The 20,842-nt window shown below is 54.0% G+C and overlaps 1 protein-coding gene across 7 annotated transcripts in view; it reads left to right on the top strand.

The window, feature by feature from the left end:
• Positions 1-20,842, top strand: part of RPS6KA2 (ribosomal protein S6 kinase A2) — a 386,569-nt gene that overhangs the window by 339,987 nt on the left and 25,740 nt on the right. For all 7 annotated transcript variants that reach the window (XM_079938702.1, XM_079938705.1, XM_079938699.1 and 4 more), the window contains 2 exons: positions 6,248-6,312; positions 14,078-14,180. In XM_079938702.1, the coding sequence (XP_079794828.1) occupies positions 6,248-6,312; positions 14,078-14,180 (168 nt within the window). The remainder of the gene's footprint in view (positions 1-6,247; positions 6,313-14,077; positions 14,181-20,842) is intronic.

The following is a 20,842-nucleotide window of genomic DNA, read 5'->3' as shown; positions in this document are numbered from 1 at the left end:
CCGCTGACGGCAGTGTGCACTGCTCAGTGAGGTGCCCCACGCACCTGTGGCAGGTGCTGGTGACACACAGGTAGAGGATGCTGCCGCGTGGGAAACACAGCCGTGTGGGCAAAGAGGCCAGAAATCTCGGGTAGAGATCCCCCCCCCTTTCCCCTGCAGACCTGAGACACCTGAGGAGCCAGCCAGAGGGAGGCCCCTCCTCCGGGCAGGACGCCGGGGCTGAGGGGCGGGGGCAGGGCCAGGGCGGTGCTGGAGGGACAGACAGATGGAGAAGGCAGACAGGCCCCCACCCGGGCCGGGCCTGGCAGGGCTGGGCGGTCAGTGGAGGGCAGGGAGGGAACGGGTGGTTTTCCATGCCGTGAGTGGAGAGATTTTACTGAAATGGAGTCAAATCTGAGTTTATTTCCGCCACGGTGGCGTGTGGACCCGGCAGCTGGAAAACTGGATTATTTGGGTTTCGCACTTGATGGCAGCAGGTGCAAAATGCCCGCCCGGCAGGGCTGCCTGGGACCCTTGGGCGGCATCTGCAGGCTTGTGCGTGTGCTGGGGAGGGGGCAGTGGGGGGCGTGAGCTCTGGGCCCGAGAAACGTCACGGGCGCAGTTGCAGAAGCGGAGAAGACTAGCACGTGAGAGCACGCGTGCCCTCCAGGCGGCCTGGGTGGGGGACTGGGAGGGCAGGGCAGGCGGAGCGGCCTGGGCCAGGCCGGGGCTGCGACGTCCCCCGGTCGGGACCCTCGGAAGGACGCGGCAGGCGGAGCGCGGCAGTCTTGTTTCTCAGAGGATCGATCGTTCTAGTTATGAATTAGAGAAAGACCCTCTTGGGGCGTCTCTAGCTCACCCCTGTGAGCATCTGTAACTTAAGTCCTGGACATGCTGGACTCCTGGGGGCACACGGGGCAGAGGTTAGAAAGGCGTTAGACGTGCCCGTGAGCATAAAACAGCGCATCCGGTAAACTACTGCTGGTGACTGGAGAACACGTGTGGGCGGGGCCCGTCCACCCGCCCAGGGCTTCTGTTTCTCGTGTTTCCATTTTCCGTTCCAGACTCGATCTCCAGAGGGTGTGCTCTCCTGATCTGACTTCAAACACAGTCCGCTCTGGGCTCCAACCATCTCATTCCAGTCCCACGGGCATCGCTGTGACCTCTTGGAAAGGGCCAGCCTTTGACGGCTTGGTCAAGGCTGAGCGAACGCCCCAGCCCCTGGCTTGGAGCTGCTGGTCCCAAGCCAGCCCTGAGGGTGCTGCCGGGGCCCCGCCTCAGCCAGCAGGTCCCAGGAGACACAAGCTACGCCAAGCAAAGATTTTAAACAGTAAACGAAATTTCAAGCTGACCGACAATACTTTAAGACTAAAGATGTGTAGATGATCTATAAGTGATGGAGAAGTGAAAAAGCAGACCTGGTGTTCAAATACGGGGTGGTTATGGACTGGCCTTTAGGAGTGTGCGGGTCCGGTAGACCAGACCCACACAAAGTATGCAAGGAAAAGAGCCAGACGTGAGTTTATTCTGAACATGCCCAAAAGAATTAGAGAGGGACTCTGTGTGACTCTCAAATGACGAAAACAAATATTTCAACAGAGTCACAAAGGGTCCAGGGATTAAACATTTCCCAAAGCTATCTGTGGACGGGAAGATTCAAGGAAAACATTTTTGGCCAATCCCCAAACCTGTTGGGGATGATTTACTGTGAAAGTGGAAGCCCGTTGATGATTAAGCCCAGGAGGAAAGGAACGGGGTCGCCTCGTTAAAAATGTGAGGTGGAAGGGCTGCAGGTACCCAGGGCCATAGAGCAGGTCCCAGCCTCAGACACAGCACTGCGTTTTACAGCCACGTGCCGGTGGAAGACAGTTCCAGTGCGATGCAAAGCTACCCCTCGACCAACGCGGAGAAATCGAGACGGGGGTCCAGATACAGAGGTTCAGGAAGACAGCCCAAAAGCGTTCGGAACAGAAGTAATTAAATGTTCCTACACCAGAGAATAAGCATGAACCCTTGAATCTGCTGCCCCAGTGAACTCTTTCTGCGTATTTGCCAGGCATTGGGGATCTTAATCGAGACTCGCCAAACTGCATAGAGAGAACGCTGTTCTTCCGTTCTCCGTGTTTCTGTCCATAAGTACCTGTTCTTGTCAATTCTTCATGAGCCCGCCTCTTGGGGACAGAGTGAGACTTGAGTGCATTTGGTGATGATCCCACAGCAAGTCAGCCGAGACTCAGAGACAGACACAGACACAATCTCTGGACTGTCCCAGCGCGGACCTCTGCTCGCTGCCGTTTGTCAAATGTATTAAACAAAAAGGAATTGTCCAGCACAAAGTAGACTCTTTTAACATGTTTCAGGAGAGGATAAATGGAACTAGAATCCAATAATGACCCCATGTGCCCTAGGAAGGTTGACAAAGGCTTTAGAGAACTCTGTGCAGAAATTCTTTCTCTTTTACGTTTTCGCCCCTGGAACACCTGGAATTTTTGAGTAATAACCAAAGTGTTAATTCGCTCTTGAGTGTTTGTTGAGGCCTCGAAGCACGAACGTGGTGCAAAATCTCACTGCAGTGGAAGAACGAAGATGCAGATAAAAATGTTCTGAGTAGGCGCCCGAGACAGCCCAGCTGGAACCAGCAAACAACTGTAGCTACACCAACACCCGTATTTCCTTTCTGTTTTACTTCATTTTGATTCTTGCAGAGCATTCTTGCAAATGACAAATGAGCATGAAATGCAGTGGGTACAAAATGCAAAGTAGATGTTTCAAAGCCACACAGTCAGTGAGTCGCTGTACAGGTGCCTGTCCCTGGGCTCAGCGTGTGAGCAGCAGCCTGCCACCTTCGACTAACCCACAGAGCTTCGGGCAACGCAACCCGCGTTCACCGAAAAGAGCGGGAAGAGGTACAAATCAGAGGCGGGTTTTCGTTTCTCTTTAATCGTCGTGGCCAGAAGGCTTTTTCAGTCCCGAGCTCTGGTCTCCATCAAAGGAGGGCTGCACGCAGGTGGGCGCGAAGCCAGACTGTTCATTCTCGACATCTTGTTCCAGCAGCCGCTTGGGCATCTGTGGAGGGCCTCTAGCTGGGGGTGCCCAGGCTGAGACCAGATCTCCGGACTCAGGTCAGGGGTTTACACAGCAAGGGATGGACGCGGACATCCGGAGGGTCCTCAGCGTGAGGTCCTCAATAAAACTGTTTCTCTCTACTCATAAGAAACTCCTGACACCAGACGTGTGGGGTTTTCCACACCAACTGATCCTCCACTTCTCTGCAGACACCGACTGTGTGTCGTACGATTCAGCTCAGTTCTGGCCCTGACCACCCAGTTATCTCGGACCCCAGGGTCAGGGTCGCTCCCACCAGACACCCCATCTCCGATGCCAGTCCCAAGTGCCAGGCTGTCCATGTGCTTCCGGCCCACCAGCTGTAAACCCAGGGTTCCCAAGACCCCCTCCTCAGCTGTGAGAATTCACGAGAACAGACCACAGAACTCAGGAAAGTGCTTTAGTGAGTTACTGTTACCAATGTATTACAAAGGGTGTTCTACAAGATCAGATGAGCCGCCAGATGAAGAGGTGCGTAGGGCGAGGTCCAGAAGGGCCCCCAGCCCAGCCGCTTCTGTCCCTTTGGGGTTTGGGGGGAGCCACCCTCCTGGTTGTTCACCAGCCTGGAAACTCCCCTAACCCTGGTGTTCGGGTTTTGTTGGAGGTTCCATTATGTAGGTGTGATTGATTCAACCCCTGGCCGTTGGCGACTGGACTCAGTCTCGGCCCTTCTCTGCTCCCTGCGGTTGGGGCGTGTGGGCGAGTTCGTCAGGTGTGGATGAAAGTTCCAGGCCTCGTCACGGGGTTGGCTCCGTCTGTAGGGTCTTTCCACAAGTCGCCGCATTAAGACAAATTCAGCTGTGGTTGAGAGGGGCTTATTATGAATAACAAGAGATGCCTCTTTCATGCCTGGAGCCATTCCAGGAGCCAGTGACCAAAGCCAGACATCAAAACAGGAGATGCGGGCTTCCCTGGTGGCACAGTGGTTGAGAGTCCGCCTGCCGACACATGGGACACGGGTTCGTGCCCCGGTCGGGGAAGATCCCACATGCCGCGGAGCAGCTGGGCCCGTGAGCCATGGCCGCTGAGCCTGCGCATCTGGAGCCTGTGCTCCGCAACAGGAGAGGCCACAGCAGTGAGAGGCCTGTGTACCGCCAAAAATGAAAAAAAAACAGGAGATGCTTCCATCATTCTTACCACTCAGGAAATTACGAGCGTCTTAGGAGCTCTGGCCAGGAGCCCGAGACAAAGACCAAAATATGTATTTCTTATTATATCCTAATGTCTCAGGAGAAAGGCCAAATTGGATACACACGTCGGGGTGGGGTTCTGGGACGGGGAGCGGAATCTGTCTTCCGGTTCTGCTCCTAAACTCCGGTTTGGTCCTGGGCACGTTACCCAGCCTCCTTCAGGCTGGTTCCTTATCTAGAGAGTAGGGATGGTGCCCAGGGCACTGGGTGTTGGCGGCATTTAGCGGGGGAAACGCCTGTGGTGTGTCAGCCCCACGCCACTTCCCCGTGTCCCTAGAGGGGGAAATTCCGGGGCTGACAGCTTCCTCCCCTTGTTCGTCCATTTGCGTACCAAGGTGACAATCACCAGGTCACCGAGTCCAGCGTGGTGACAAGGCCAGGGGCTCCTCTTTCCCAGGGTGCTGGCCTGGCCAGGCTTCCCCAGGGAGTGGGAGCTAGCTGGGCCCTCGTCCACCTAGAGGTGACCCCGATGCCACGGGCAGCTTCGCGCCTCCTTTTCTGCCCATGTCACGGCTTTGACCAGGAAACAGGGCTGGAGATGACAACGGGAAGCCATGAGCCCACAGCGGGCTGTGTCTCCCGGGACCCCCGGCGTCCGGGGAGAGGGTCCTCCCGCTTCTCAGGCTGGACGGCAAGGCCGGGCAGGGGGCTCCGCGGTGACCACGGCGGCTCCGGGGGGCCTCGCGCTGTCCTCCACACCTTCCTGCTTCCGGCCTCCCAGCCGCCTGCCTCCCTCCCAGGGATGAGGGGGGCGGCTCAGCCTAGTGGGGCAGACGCGGGCCGAGCCTCTGAACGGGGCGGGGCTGGGCCCCAGCGCTCGGGGTGCAGAACCGGGAAGCCTGTGTGGGCCTCACACACGACCTGGTTGACTGAGACGCAGGACCCGTTTCCCCAGACAAAGCCGCAGCAGGAGTCGCCTGGCCCGAGGCTGCCTGCCACCCCTTCTCGCATCTCCGCTGCTTCCCGGCCCCTCCCTGACTCACCTTCCCATCCTGGAGAAAACGCAGACCTCATGGGGCCTTAGGGCTTGGCTGTTTGATTTTTGGTTTGGGTTTTTTTTTTAATTAATAGAGTTATTTTTAGAGCCATTTTAAGTTTGCAGAAAAAGTGGAAGAGAAGGTACAGCGAGTCCCACATGCTCCGTCACCCCCTGCACGCAGTGTCCCCTGGCGTCAGCTTTTGCTGATTTGATGCGCTTGTTAGAAGTGGTGAAGCAGTATCGGCACGTCGTTACTACCTGAAACCCGCGGTTCACATCAGGGTTCACTCTGGGAGGGGTAGCTACGGGCTTCAGCAAGTGCATGACGACACGTGTCTACCTTTAGGTGTCCGAAGTCCTCTGCACGCCCTCACCCATCCCTCCTCCCTTGGGGCTCAGGATTTCACATAAGCAACAAGCCAGGGAGAGATTAGGCAGAAGGAGTCGGCGAAGCAGCACTGTTTGTACACAGTGTCCAGGTGACAAGAAACCTCTGTCTCGCGCAGGCCCAGGTGGACACAGGCCACCTCCGTCTCTCTCCAGGTTCCCATCCTGCTAGAAACGGCCTCTCCAGGCCCTGGCTTCCTTCCCCTTCCCTGTAAGCCCCAGAGCAGCCGTACAAGGCTCTCTGCGCCATAGCCTCCACCCTGCCCTCGCCGGCGTGTTCGCATCCTCTGGAAGGCCCGGCCTGATGCTGGCTCTGATGGAGACTGGGATGGGCCTCCGCTTCCTTGCCCAGGTGCCCGGGCATCCCCACACCTGCAGCAGGAGGGTCTAGCCTGCCCGCCCCCCTCTCTGCCACCTCACCTGGTCACAGCTCTGCAGGGCTGAGTGGTGGCCGCTATGGGCTGTGAGGGGGCAGCTGGCAGGAGAGGTCGCAGCTGGGGGCTCCTTCCCCCTGGAGGGCGTCAGGACCCCAGCCCCCTCCCTGCTGCGTCAGAACTGCAGTCACGGGTTTGCTCTGATGCTCATCTCTGCTCTGTGGTCACGGCAGGTGCTGGCCTGGACGGCGTGGAGGAGATCAAGCGCCACCCTTTCTTTGTCACCATCGACTGGAACGTAAGTTGCAGGCCAGGGTCCCGACTGCACAGAAAGCACAGGGAGATGGGGCGGGGGAGTCGACAGCTGCTGGTACAAACCCGAGGCCAGTATAGACCCGTCACCTGGGGGAGCGCGCTCCCTTGGGGGGCTCTGAACGCGCAGGCATTTCCCCGGCGCAGACCAGGGACCGCCACCCCTTCCCTGCGGCTCCAGGCCTGGAACCCCTTCCACACTTTCCCTGTCAGAGACCGGCCGGCCTCAGTGGCCCTGCAGCCGGGCCACCTCCCTGAGGGCAGAGCAGAGGCCACCCTGGGCCCAGCAGAAGGCTGAAGGGGCCCCTCGGCCGCTCCTGGGCTGCACAGAGCTTTCAGTTTGGGGCCTCTGGGCGCCCAGATTCGGTGCTGCTCCCTGCCTCTAGCAGGATCACGCCCGCACTCAGCAGTCCTGTAGATGTTGCTGCAGAAAAGCATTGTCCAGACCAGAAAAGACAAAGCTGTTCGGGACGCTTGTTAAAGACATAAAGAAGACTTCGCTCGGGGGGCTGTCGAGATGGCGTGGGGACCACTGCAGGCGGGTGGGGGGTCCAGCCGTCGGGAGAGAGATGGGGCTCAACTCCGAATACAACAAGGAAGGAGGGGGCGTGTCAGGGGCCAGAAAGGGACTGAGAGGAAGCACCAGGGTAAGGGGCCTCCGGCTAAACCCACCGACCAGGATTCTTGCTGAGCCGGGTCAGGGTCCAGACAAATCCAGCAGTCAGGCCTGCTGGGGAGAGCTCAGGGGCCCGGGCAGGTCGGGTCAGAGTCAGGGGACGTCGCCGGCTCCGCGCTGCCGGATGGATGTGGACTGCGCCCCCCCGCACCAAGGAGGACCCCGGGTCCAGCGCTCCCAGCCGCCCGACTGGACGCGGCGTGGAGCTGGACGCCGGCTCAGAAGTTCCCGACTCTCACCTCCCCGGCGCCCGGCTGCTGGCTCTGCGGGGGAGGGTCAGGGCAGGCAGCTCCCAGGGCGCCAGCCGACCACCGGGCCAGGCTCCCCGTCTGGAGGCGGCAGGCCTCCTCTGGGAGCAGGTCCTTGGTCCTTTCCCACTGGGTAAACACAGCTCTTAGCTGTGGGGTTTTCTTTTCCCGAGCTAGGATTTGACCAGAATGTTTACAAAGTGAAAGTCTCTCTATGCTGCAGAGGTCAGTGCCCATGTCTGCCCGCCCCCCTCCCCGCGGAGTGTGGGGTGTCCGCGGCCTCGGGAAGGGGTGGCGCCTTGGCTCCGGTGGGTGGGCAGGCCCCGCCCCAGGTCTCACCTCTGGGGACATTTTCGCACAAACGGCACGTAAAACCCGCTGCTCGCTGAGCTTCCCAGCCTCACCCCTGCAGCCTCTCCTCCGCTCCCCACCTCGGCCCAGGAAGCACTCCGACTGGCAGTAGTTTGCTAACCTACTTTTAGATGCCGGTGGTAGAATATATGCACACACTTAGACTCGGTTTCAGAGGTAAGAGTAGAGAGAAACCTGGTGACTCTCTGGTGACGTGAGGCGCCTGGGAAATAGGGACGGCATCGCTGGGGCAGGGGCTGCAGTGGGAAGGGACCAGCACAGAGGGGAAGGAGGGGGTCCCGGCGGCCACACCGCTCAACACTAGAGCCTGGCTGGAAGGGGGGCCGTGGGCAGGTGCTGGGGAGATGCTCACCCCAGGACGGCGCCGAAGAAGGGGCTTGTCACGGGGGGATCCAAGTCAGCTTCGTGAGGTGCGTGGGATTTTCACAGCGCAGTGGCCCTGGAACGCTGCAGGCCGGGTTCCCGTGCGTTCCAGAAAGCCCAGGTCTGCGTGAGCGCTGAGCACGAGCTGAGGCGCCCGGCCATTTAGAGCAGCCCTGGTGCACGGCTGGGCCTGGCTCTGTGGTCGGCGCAAAGCCCCTGGCTTCCTGTACCAAGGAGGTGGTACTTCTGCGTCATGTCAGAGCAATCAGGCTGGAGTTAGGTTGGGAAGTTTCTTCCGTTGCTTTTAGCGTTTCGTTTCATTTCTTGTTGGTTTGGTTTGGTTTTTGAGAGAGACCCTTCTGACGCACTCAGACAGCCTTACCTCCTGTCATTTCCATTCCCCGAGGATGACCAGGCAGGGCCAGAGGCGTGCGAGGATCTCAGTGCATCCCTCGCTCTGGATGAAGCAGCCAGAGATGGGGAGGACTGAGAGACCACTTCTGTGCGCATTGGTGTATTTAATGACTACCTGGGGCTTGCCCGTGTCAACGTGAGCAGGTGTCCGGGACATAACGATGCAAAGACACAGCTGTCCTCAAGCTGCTTCAAGTCCCGCGGGTGCAGGCGTGCCGTCGTCCAGCCGCGGAAGAGGCGTGCGGTGGGGCTGTCCCGTCTGGGAGGGGGTGACGCCGCAGAGATTTGAGGAGGATTGACAAGGGGGGGAGCGGGGGAGGGGGGGAGGGAGTCCTCCCAGCAAAGATCTCCTGGGACCGCAGCCTCGCTCCAGCCGCTCGGGCCCTTCCCGGGATGACGAGCTTTCGTCCTCTCCAGCCCCGGCACGAGCTGGTCAGCCCCGTGGGGGCCCCTGGGTCCTGGCCAGTGACCGGCCCCGGCTTTAGAAGGACGTGCACGGGATAGATTTGTCCAGATGCGCTCGTTCTGCTTTCGGCAGCTTAGATAACTGGAAACCACAGGGGAGGGAGACGCATTTGCAAAAACTGTTAGTACCAACGGGCCTTCCCACTGCCAGGCAGATGCTCAGAGTGACAGTGACAAGGCATCTCCTTGACTATCCGACTCTACCCCAGAGCCGGCCTCAGGATCCAGCTTGGGACATATAAGGATATGACTTCACCTCTGCTTCCTTCTGTGACCCAGAACTGCCAGCAGAAGTTTCTGGTTTTTTTAAGTAAATACCTGTCGTCCCGCGCTTCTCCCTGGGGTGTTCGGGTTTCCTGCTGGGGCAGAGTGAGTCCAGGGACACTGCACGTGGGGGGCACTGCCCCGTTTGTCCTGCTCTGCCATCACCTTGTCCTCAGAGCCTAGCAATTAGCACCTGCCCAGGAGGCATCCTCCCTGAAAGCTCGCTCCCTGCGGTAGGAGCAATGAAAAATTACAAGTTAATTATAGACTGAAAGCCTCTGCAGCCGGTGATGGGAGAGTCGGGCACAGAAGCTGCGTTTACTTTTCCCCTGTGGCTGGAGCGGTGCCGAGAACACAAAAGTGAGCACAGACCCCAAATAAGCTTCGTCCAAGTTAATCACCCCGGGCCCCGTGAGCCGGGCTCCCCTCACAGTGGGAATGACGCTTCCACAGCCAAGGCCCGCCCTGTAACTATGACGACTCATTCTTCCAGTCACTTTTATTAACGCTGGGAGTATGCTTGTGCTGTTCTTTTTACTTTCTGAAACCCTTCCAAGCACATCACCGGTTGGTGGGTGTGAGATGGGAGGGATTCCCCGGGGGGAACTGAACCCAAGGCAGTGAGAGGAGTGCACCCCATCCCTGGGCGACCCGGCATCGTGTGCAGAGCCCCCAGATCGCCGGCCATGTGGGCTGGCAGGAGGAGAGTGGGGCTCCGGGCCGCAGAGGGGGGACCCCTCCGGTTTGGGTCCCGGGAACTACCCTCTGCTGCTTGGCATCTCACCGTGCGTGGGCCCCTTCCACGGCCCACTGGAAGATTGCTGTCGATCTACTCCCATGTTAAGTACACCAGGAGAACTCACCCTTCCAAGGAGCCGACAGGTGTCTTTGTTCAAAGACTTAATCGCCCTTTGGCTCGGGGGTTTTGTAAATCCAGATACTGGGGTTGGAGCAGCTCACGGTGGGGTCACCAGTGGAAGCAGAGCTCTGCACCTCATGGACCAGACGCCCCAGATCTGCCCACGGCATGCTGCAGTCATGAAATTCTTCCTGTTCCTCCTCCTGTCCTGCCGTCGCTCTGCATCTGGATCTGCATCATTTCTGCGTTGCTATTTCAGGAATCATCTCTAACGGTGCCCTTTGCCTAATTAGAGCATGTTGATTTTGAAATGCCCGGAGCCAAAAGTGCCGGCAGAAAACAGACATTAGGTCTGTGACCCCGAACTAGAATCAGTCTTCTCTTCATTATCTCTTCAGTTGCTATTTTTATTTTGCTTCCTCTATCCTTCCCGAGTCACCTGAAGGTCTTTTAGGTATAAGCAGAATTTGGATGCACCTGCAGAGAGCATCCCAGCCTGTACACGTGCGATGTGAAATCCGTTCCAGCGTTGCTACGCCTTGCAACTTGAGATCATCATCCTGAGATCCTGGGACAAATGCCACGATTGAAGGTGATGCCTGGTGCATTTGGTCATGAGATCCCACTTTCCTTCCATCAGTGTGGGGTAAATTGTTCCAGAGGCTCAGAAAGGGGAATCTAGGTCAGAACTATGCCTGCACCTCGTCAAGCTCAAAGTCCACAGAATACATCTGACTGTTCATTCTCCATTTGACCCCGTGCACAGCAGCGGACATTACAGAATGAGAAGCAAGGTCACCTTTTCCCTAAATCCTCCAACCCACTCCTAGGTTTGGACACCTGGAAAGAAAGAAAAAACATGTATAAGAATAACACATATTAGCACTTTCCAAAATGTTTATCCAGTGACAGGAAGACATTGACAGGCCTTTAAGACTGCAGCAAACACAAGGGTGTATCCGAAGGGCAGGGTGACCAAACACCCCAGGTGGCCTACACAGCTCTTTGCTGCCCACTTGAAACCAGGATGAAACCGCAACAACCTCCGGAGACAGAGAGGGTGGAGGTCTGGGGGCCGGTGGGCAGATGACGCTCACAGGCTCTGTCTCTGCAGGGACCAGTGTCGGGGTGAAGAGGGGTCTTCGAGAGGACTTCCTGCTGCCCTCCTGCAAGCCTTGGGAAGCTTTCTTCCACGCTGTGCCTCGGGTCAGTCAGGCTCTCCGTAGCTGAGGCACAGGCTTACAGAGGCGGTTTGGAAAATGCAAGGAAACACAGGCATGTGCTTGCACACGTTGCCATGCGAAGCCAGAGCTTGCACACGCTGCACACCGGGTTCTGGGACTGGCTTGGTGGGCGTCTGGAGCTGGGATCCTGCACGGGGCAGGGTGGGGCAAGCGTGAGCCGGGCACCGTCCTGGGCGGGGAACCCCGGGCACCACGTCCTCTCTCGCTTCCCGAGTCATCACTAGATACCTCAGTTAAAAGGGTGCAGTGCTCTCCACCCAAACTAAGTCCACAGCAGCTCACGGCCAGGGGACAGTCTGATTCCGACGAACTCTTCTCCTTATGGCTGAGGACTTGGAAGTCAGGGGCTGCGTCTTCTCCCAAGGGGTCAGCCTCCCAGCCAGGACCAGTGAGCTGCAGTCAACGGAGGCAAGTAGAAGGATCGGCCTGGGAGTTGGGGTGGGGAGAGGAACTGAAGTGTGTGAGCTTCAGCCTTCAGATGCAAAATGTCTCTCATTTGCATGAAATGACAACCAGTTCTGTGTGTGTGTGTGTGTGTGTGTGTGTGTATTGAGATACAGTTGACATATAACACTATGTTAGGTTCACGGTTTGCAAGGCAGAAGTAGAGACACAGATGTAGAGAACAAACATATGGACATCAAGGGGGGAAAGCGGGTGGTGGGATGAACTGGGAGATTGGGATTGACATATATACACTAATAGGTATAAAATAGATAACTAATAAGAACCTGCTGTATAAATAAATTAATTAAATTTTAGAGAAAGAGACAGCATGGGCTGTAAAAAACAAACCCCCCCCCAAAAAAACTTGGTCATTTGTAAGCTAAACAACAAATAAACTGTTTGAAAAAGAAAAATAAAAAGTAAAAAAATAAAATTAAAAAACCATTATGTTAGGTTCAGGTGTACAACGTAATGATTTGATCTTTGCATTGTGAAGTGATCACTCCAATAAGTCTAGTTAAAATCTATCTCCGCACAGTTATAAGAGGTTTTTTTTCCTGTGCAGAGAACTTGCAGCACGGTCTTACGAACTGTAGCCACCAGGCTGCCCTGTGCACCCCCAGGACTTATTTATTTTATAACCGAAAATTTGCACCTTTCGATCCTCTTCCTTTCATTGGGTCCATTTCAGCCGCTCCAACCCCCCTCCCCAAACTCTCCCAAGCCCCACCCCACCTCTGGCAGCCACTCGTGTGTTTTTATAATGGAAATCTCTCCTGTAAACAAAACACCCCTCGTCATAGAAGCGGGAGTCCTGCTGCGGTGGAGATTCCCCTGTCCCTCCCCCTTCTCTGGGAAGTTACAGGACTCGTGAAGGCAGAGGGAGAGGATGTGATTTTTACTGGATCAGGACAAATATTTATTTAATAAGCCAGCTCAAATATCGCTGGTGGGAGGGGAGAGCCGAGCCCCGCAGGCCAGGCTGGGCAGCATTTGAATCGGGGTGCCGAGCTCGCCCCTGCTTATTAGACTTCCCCTGACAAGTGCATGCATCAGGGAGGTGCATTCCCACCCTACCGGTGTGTCCGCGTGGAAGGCATCCTCTTTCTATCTGGAAAGGGTTTATAGAGTCACTCAATTCGTAATGACATCTCTTCACCCAGGGCAGGAAATGACCGAATAATGCTCCACTGAATTAACTCGTTTTTTTCTCCTCTGTGGCTCCCAAGTGCACGGCGCCCCCCCCCCCCCCCAGCTCCACATGCGCACCTGCAGCCCTGGCTGCTCTGAGCCCTGGGAGGGAGCCCAGCGGCCACCGGTCAGTGCAGCTGTTTGACGGCGCCTTCTGGAAGGCTGTGCTCTGGGCGGGGTCTCCCCTGGGATGGGAAGAGTCTGGAGACCCAGGCCCTCCTCCCGTCTGCCCCTTCGTCTCCCTTGACCCTGGAGGGGGTCTTACCTAATCTTAGCCTATTTCCTCGTCTGGAAACTCGGGTGACAAAATCTGCTTTACTGTGTTATTGAAAGATTGAGAGCGGATCTCCACAAGTCACTGGCTCCATTTCCAGACTCCCCCGACGGGGGGTGGGGGGGGTCCTGAGTCCAGACCTGGTGAAACAGGAGCTCCGAAAAGTGCCTGAGCCTGGTGTTTCCAGCCGGGAAACAGTCCTGGATCAGGACCCCTTCCAGCAGAAGGGGTCCTTGCTGGGCCTGCGAGGCTTGGAACAGTGCACGTGAGGGTGTGGCCTCTGCATCCCACCGAAGGCAGCTCCACACGTGGCCAGTTCTCTGGCTCGTGCTCGTCAGGCCCTTAAAGTGCACAAAAATGTGTAACTAAACCCAAGAGCCCGACGCAGCCCCTCGACTTGAGCAGAGGGGTCTGGATGCCCAAATTTGGTGGCAGCCGGAGTAGGTGCCCCAGGGAGGTGCACAGGCATTGGGGTGTGGGTGAGGAAGGACCCGGATGGGGTCTGTGTCCCCGCAGAGCAGGGTCCCGGGTGCTGGCTCCGAGGTCGCCGGGGCGGGAAGCACTTGCCAAGGAGCAGGGCTCTTCCTGCTGTTACCTGGGGGTGGGGCAGGGCATAGCTGTCCTGTCAGATTTTACTTGAAGAAGAAGATTCTGCTGCCCGAAAGAGGTTGAAAGCCATTGCCCTAAAATCAAGAATACTTAGATGTCCCCAGACCCTTTTCCCTCGAACTGTGGCCTTTATGCCTCTTTGTAAACTATGTAACTATTCTGTGTCGTATACAACAGATACCATATTTTGTGTGCGTTACTAAACGTGGCAGAGCTCTGGGAGGGGCTGCCGGGTGCTAGCACCTGATTGGCAGGTGGCACGGATGGGTTTCCCGCCCGCATTCTCCCTGCTGGCCCTCAGCGCCCTGTCTTGCTGTCCACGCAGAAGCTGTACAGGAAGGAGATCAAGCCGCCCTTCAAGCCGGCGGTGGGCAGGCCAGAGGACACCTTCCACTTCGACCCCGAGTTCACGGCGAGGACGCCCACAGGTGCGTGCAGGCAGGGAGAGGGGGGCGGGCCTGTGTGTCTTTCCCATGGCGGGTCCTCCAACCTGGCCAGGTAGGGACAGGCATCCAGGAGCCAGAGAGCGCCATGTTCAAGGGCCCTTCCATGGGATACAGTCCTCAGTCCTCTTGTTCCTCTGCTCGTAGTAAAGGCTTACGTGACAGAAACACTTATCAGTTAGCGCCCAGGTAATACCCAGCTGGGAAATTTCCCAGGTGTCTGTATCCCCCGCCTACCTCATGCTGCCTCTTGGCCTAAGTTGTCAATCCAGTGTCCACCTGTCAGAGGGACACACCCGGGCAAGCTCGAGAAAAGAACCTCAAGACAATGAGAATCTCTTGTTTAATTAGGGAGGGTTTATGGGAAGAGGGAGCCTGTCTGTTAAGTCTGTTAATGTGTGGACTACTGTTCTTATTCGTACAAAAAAACAAACACCTGTTTGAAAAGTTGCATCAGCTACTGTATCTCGGCACGGCAGATGGACTTGTGTACTTAGCCTCTATGATACGTCTTAAATTACTCCTAAGGTCTACCAAATTCAATCAGAACTGGTCAGCTCCCTTTAAAATTTGTCATTTTGTGATATGGATAAATTAATACTAACCTTTTTTAGATACGGTAATTGTCCTAGTCTACCCAGGCGGCCATAACAAAATACCACAGACTGGACGGCTTCAACTAGAGAAATTTATCTTGGTTTCCCGTGAGAGCTCTCTTCTGGGCTTGTAGACGGCCTCCTTCTCTTTGTGTCTTCACATGGCCTTACTTTGTGCTTGAAGAGAAGGAGAGAGAAGTCCCTGGTGTCCCTTCTTCTTATTATAAAGACATCAGCATTGCTGAATCAGAGTCCCACCCTCATCACCTCATTTAACCTTAACTACCCTCCGCAAGACTCCTTCTCCAAATACAGCCACATTGGGCTTCAACACGTGAATTTTGTGGGGCACGGTTCAGTTCATCCCAGTGAAGGTATGGTGATTTTGTCTAAAAAACAAATTAACATGCCCCTTCTGGAGATATGGGTGGGAAAAGTTCAGCCAGTTGGTAGCTCTTGGGGCTGTGTGATGTGCCCATGGGGGGTTCCCATGCTTTTCTCACTGTTATTGCATCTAAAATTTTCTGTGATTAAAAAAGGATCATGAAACAAATAGATGGTCAGATAGAAGACATCAAGTAGATAAAGTTGCAACAGAGAGTCCACTGGGCCCCCTCTGGTTTAAGCTGTTGGTGAGAGCCTGTGTCCCACACGCCGGGGGCGGGCACATTAGGGGTGTGAGCTCTGTGCAAACACAGAGGGTTGGGGGCATCCATGGGGCCGCTGGTGGTCCCAGGGCATCTCCTGACCCACACAGCAGGGGCTCCAGGACCGAGAAAGAAGCAAATTCTGGGGGCTATCAATGAGGGAGTCGGGACGCAGACGCTCACTCATTTCTTTCGGGTCCTCCTGCAGCCCCCAGATAAAACTAAGACTGTCCTCAGGGACAGAGCTAGGGTGATGCCTGCTGTCACAGTCTGGGGTAATCGCTGCTGCTAGATGTACCGTGGCTGCCGAGGAGGTGGAGATCTAGGTCTGTCCTCTCTAGTAGAGACGGTCCAGTGTTTCTCCAGTTCTCAACGGCCTCAGAAGGTTCTTGGGTGTTGGGGTCAGTCCTTCCTGTTGACAAAATTGACCACTTCACAGAATCAGATTACTTTTTAGCTTCAGAGTTTGGAAAGATGGGGAAGGATTGGGGATTCCATCCCGGGTGTGCCCGCAGCTCACCTGAGCAGGTCGCTTTCTTTCTCCTCCTGTGGTTTACCTGAATGTAAAGGAACACAAACGATTAACCCTGACAAAGGACACTGCCTGTGACCACCACCCACACGACCTCCCGGTCCTCAATGAAATGTGCACTGTTTCACCGAGGGTTTCCGTCATTCGGACTCTGTGCTTAAAATACTGAAATAAAGACCACGGTTGTGCTGCCTAGCAAGAAGATGCTCATACAGCCAACTCGAAATCGTTCGCCTTTACCTGCTTTCTGTGTTATCCGTGAAGAATTTAAACTCCGACCTAGTCGGCCTGTGAGGTTAGCAGGCTTTTTTTTTTAGCACCTCATGAACGTTTTGTGCACAGAGAATTCAAATTTATTTTATTATCAGCCGAAGGAAAACGTCATTAGACACCGTGCATTTTAATGACGTCCAGAACTGGCTTTTTTACTCCTTACTATTTGGATTTCTCCAATCAGTTGTACTTAAAGTCAACTTATTGCACGACACAGTTTGCCTTTGAGGAGGTAGTCATTCTCTCTCTATATTTATAAGAGAGTAGAATTTTCTAAGCACATGAGCTGAGCGCACGGCTCTTAAAGGGCAGCAGAGGTGACGTGATTCTGAAACAGCGGGTAACCCACATCCTGCGTGAGACTCGGATGCTGCCTGTCGGAATTCTTTGTAGTGGCCTTAAAGTCTTTCCTTTTTAACTTCAACCGATGCTGAAGCTGGTGGATGTTCCCTGAAGACACACCAGCTGCCCATCAGAGCCTGCTGACCGATGGGAGATGCCACTCTAAGATTTAAAGACCCAGAAACGTATTGCACAAGTCAGAAATCACTCCTAGGATCAACGAAGGTTGACTGTACTCAGCTTTAAATTTCCTTTCATCCAACTCACATCTTTGCTCTTCTCTTAGTACCGAGCTAAGAATCGGCATTCCCTAGCCACTTATAAAGCGTGTTAAATGCCGTTGATACCACCTACCACGTGGTCACCATCTAGCTACACGGACCCAGTGTTGGCTGTGACAACCTCTCGTGAAGTACATGTGAACCTCAGCTGATCTCTTGGTCTGAGCAGGGAGAGGCAGCCCGGGCACAGCAGGCATGGCCCTGGGCTTCACGCCTCCTTGATGGTTGAAAGTCCTTCCTTATTTGATCTACAGACTTTCCATTCACTAGGGAAGGTGTATCAGTTCAAGTTCACCGGACAGTACCTCCCCACCACACACACACTCCCAGGTGCTGTAACTGAGCCTCCATGCACTCGGCCCTCAACCTTTGCACAGCTCACACTAGTTCCTGGGACGGGCTCCAGTTCTTGCATCTAAAACCTGCGCCTCGGGGCTTGACGGTGGCTGAATCGATGCTATATCCCTGTGCTTGTGCAGACCTAGGGCAGGACGCGGTAGCCTGGGGGACTTTTAAGAGCAGGCAGACCTCAAAGCCAGGGTTCTGTGCAGGGCGAAGCAAGGCAAAGCGCAAAGCCAGCCCGGGAGCAAAGCCCAGCGTCTTCAGAGGACACTTGCTGCCTCTGCTGTCCTGCGGTGCATCATTTCCAGATTCTAAAAATGACTCAGCCGAGCCTTGTGCTTTTTAATTAAGCTTCTCTAGCCTCGCAGCTTATTTCCAAACACAGTCAGCTCTGATCTCATTAGCTCCGGGGTGACTCCGGAGCTCTTTGCTAGGTAACAGGTACGGGGCTGAGACCCGAGTCTTCTCCCTCGTGGTCCAAGATGCTGAAGGTGCGGTGGGCCAGGCTCGTGAAGCCCCCTGTCACCTGGCAAGGTCTTCCTGGAAGAGCCGTGTGGGCCACCGGGTCGGCCGCTTATCTGCAGGGAGAGATCCCACATCACGCAGCTCGTGGTGTAGCTCCCAGGTGTGGAAGGAGCGCCCCAGTCGCCTTTCCCTCAAAATAAAATGCTCAGGAATAAAACCCACATTCTCTGCAACAGCTCACCCTCCAAGCCCCCAGCCACCTGCCCCACCATGGAAGCTTTAGTGTACTGTTTCCACATCAAAGTGAAGTATCAAGACCAGGTAAAAAGGTAGCAGAAAAGGAAGGCAGTAGAAAAGCAAACCCCCACTCCTATGGCCTTTCCAGTCCCACCCGCCGGAGTTTTCTATATAATATGGATTTAAATCTTACATACGTACGTTGTAACGAACATTTAAATCCACATTATATACTTTATGTATTATTATAGATTTATATATATAATGCCTAAGTGATAGAATTTATGTTATCATATTGTTATATATTGCTTATGAGTTTATTGTAATGTGTTTTAGTACATATATAGCTGATTTCACCTTGTTATACAGCAGAAACTAACACACCATTGTAAAGCAATTATACTCCAATAAAGATGTAAAAAAAGTTTTTAAAAAATTAAAAAAACATTTTTTCCTACAGTGTGTACGTTCTACAGCTTGTTTTCTCTTTTTTGACTTGACAGACTATTGTGTCAGTTCACACAGCCGTGTCTCATCCCGGGTATCGTAGTCTTAACTAGTGTTACCTGCACGCATGAACGTTGTTGGTCTTGTGCATGGTTTCCTCAGTGGTGAACATTTAGGTTGTCTCCAGTTTTTGTTTGTTTGTTTGTTTTGCTATTACAAATATTGCTAAGACAAACATTTTCTTTTTTTCTCTTTTTTTAGAGTTTTTAAAGATCACATTTTGTTTGTTTTTAAATTTTATTGACATGTAGTTGATTTACAGTGTTGTGTTAATTTCTGCTGTACAGCAAAGTTACTCAGCTATACATATATATATATCCTTTTTCATGTTCTTTTCCATCATGGTTTATCACAGGATATTGAATATAGTTCCCTGTGCTATACAGTAGGACCTTGTTGTTTATCCATTCTACGTACTATAGTTTGCATCTGCCGACCCCAAACTCCCAGTAATTCTGTTCCCCACCCCGCCTTCCCCTTGGAAACCGTAAGTCTGTTCTCTATGTCTGTGAGTCTGTTTCTGTTGTGTAGATAGGTTCATTCGTGTCGTATTTTAGATTCCACATACAGGTGACATCATATGGTATTTGTCTTTCTCTGTCTGACTTACTTCGCTTAGTATGATCATCTCTAGGTCCACCGTGTAGCTGTGAATGGCACTATTTTATTCTTTTTAAAGGCTGAGTAATATGCCATTGTATCAGTATATATCTACACCAAGACAAACATTTTCTACATTTATTTCTAAGCATTTTTGAAAGTAATTCTGTCAGATAAATTCATAAAAGTCTAGTTGCTCTTCAAAAGACAGGTGTATTTTATACTTTGGTAGATAACTCCACTTCTACCTTGCAAAGATTATGCCAGCTTAGGCTCCCACCTACCACCGCAATGTCCAGCCCCAGCCAAACCTACATGCAACTGGTTACCTTACATTTTGCTAATTTGTTAGGCAAAGTGTTACCCCGGTTAAATGTGTACGTGCCCCCATTAGAGGGACTGAGCAGCTTCTCAGGTGGGAGAGCAGTCGGTATCTGAGTCCTGCCCCCATTTTTCTTCTGGGCATGTTCCTTTTTTCTCATTGATCTCTGGGAGCTCTTTGCATAGTAGAGAGTTTGGTCCCTTGTCTGTTGTATATGATGCAAATATTTTCTCTCCACCAATCTGTTATCCTTTTGTTTTCCTTAATGATAAACTTGAACTGGGACCCACCTCAACAGCAGTCAGGCCTTCAAACAAATGGACAGAGCTTAGAGGGGTCACGATTGAAGAGCTCCCTGAGGCTCCCTGGGAGCAGAGCACCCTGCGTGCTGCCCTCGAGCTCCTCAGGCCTGGGGCAGGGGGGACAGAAGAGTCACCAATGCCCGGGCCTGTGTCCCTGTGCCCGGTTCCTGCTGACCTGAGAAACTCAGAGGGTGGCCTCCTCTGCCCTGGCCCAGGAGTGACAGCTCACCCCGAGGTTGCTGGTGGCTCTGGGCTCGGTCTGGAGTGCGCAGGGCAGAGGGTTGCCACTGAGAATGAATATCTAGTAAGTGATGATCAACGATTACCCTCAAGGTTTTGTTCTGGGTATTTTTGCCGGGTATCAAACCACTGGCACCACCCAGAATAAAGTGTGGCTTCATATGGTTCAGCCTGTCTGATCTCCGTTTCACCCCATTCTCCAACACACACACTCACCACATACACACACCTCACACCTGACACACACACACGTGTGCACACACCTGACACACCGAACACACACGTGCACAACCTGACACACACCTGACACATACACACATCTGACACACATACACCTCACACCTGACACACATCTGACACACACCTCACACCTGACACACACACACCTCACACCTGACAAACACACACGTGCGCACGCACCCGACACACACACACACCGAACACAGCATGCACAACCTGACACACACCTCACACCTGACACATACACTTGACACATGCACACACACATGCACACATCACACAGATGCACATGTGCGCACACACCTGGCACACACACCTCACACCTGACACATGCACACACACATCACATAGATGCACACACGCACACACCTGGCACACACACACCTCACACCTTACACACACATGCACACACATCACACAGATGCACATGTGCACACACACCAAACACACCACGCACACATGCACACACCTAACACACGCACACCTCACACACACCTGACACACACACCGAACACACACGTGCACAACCTGACACATACACACCTCACACCTGACACGTACATCCGACACACACATGCACACACACCTGACACACATGCACATACCTCACACCTGACACATGCACACACACCACACGCACCAAACACACACCACGCACACATGCACACACCTAACACACCTGCACACCTCACACACCTGACACACACACATCACAGAGATG

This window comes from Stenella coeruleoalba, assembly GCF_951394435.1.
Source record: "Stenella coeruleoalba genome assembly, chromosome: 12".
NCBI lineage: Eukaryota > Metazoa > Chordata > Mammalia > Artiodactyla > Delphinidae > Stenella > Stenella coeruleoalba.
The sequence above is the reverse complement of the archived record's forward strand: the minus strand, read 5'-3'. Positions and strand labels throughout refer to the sequence as shown.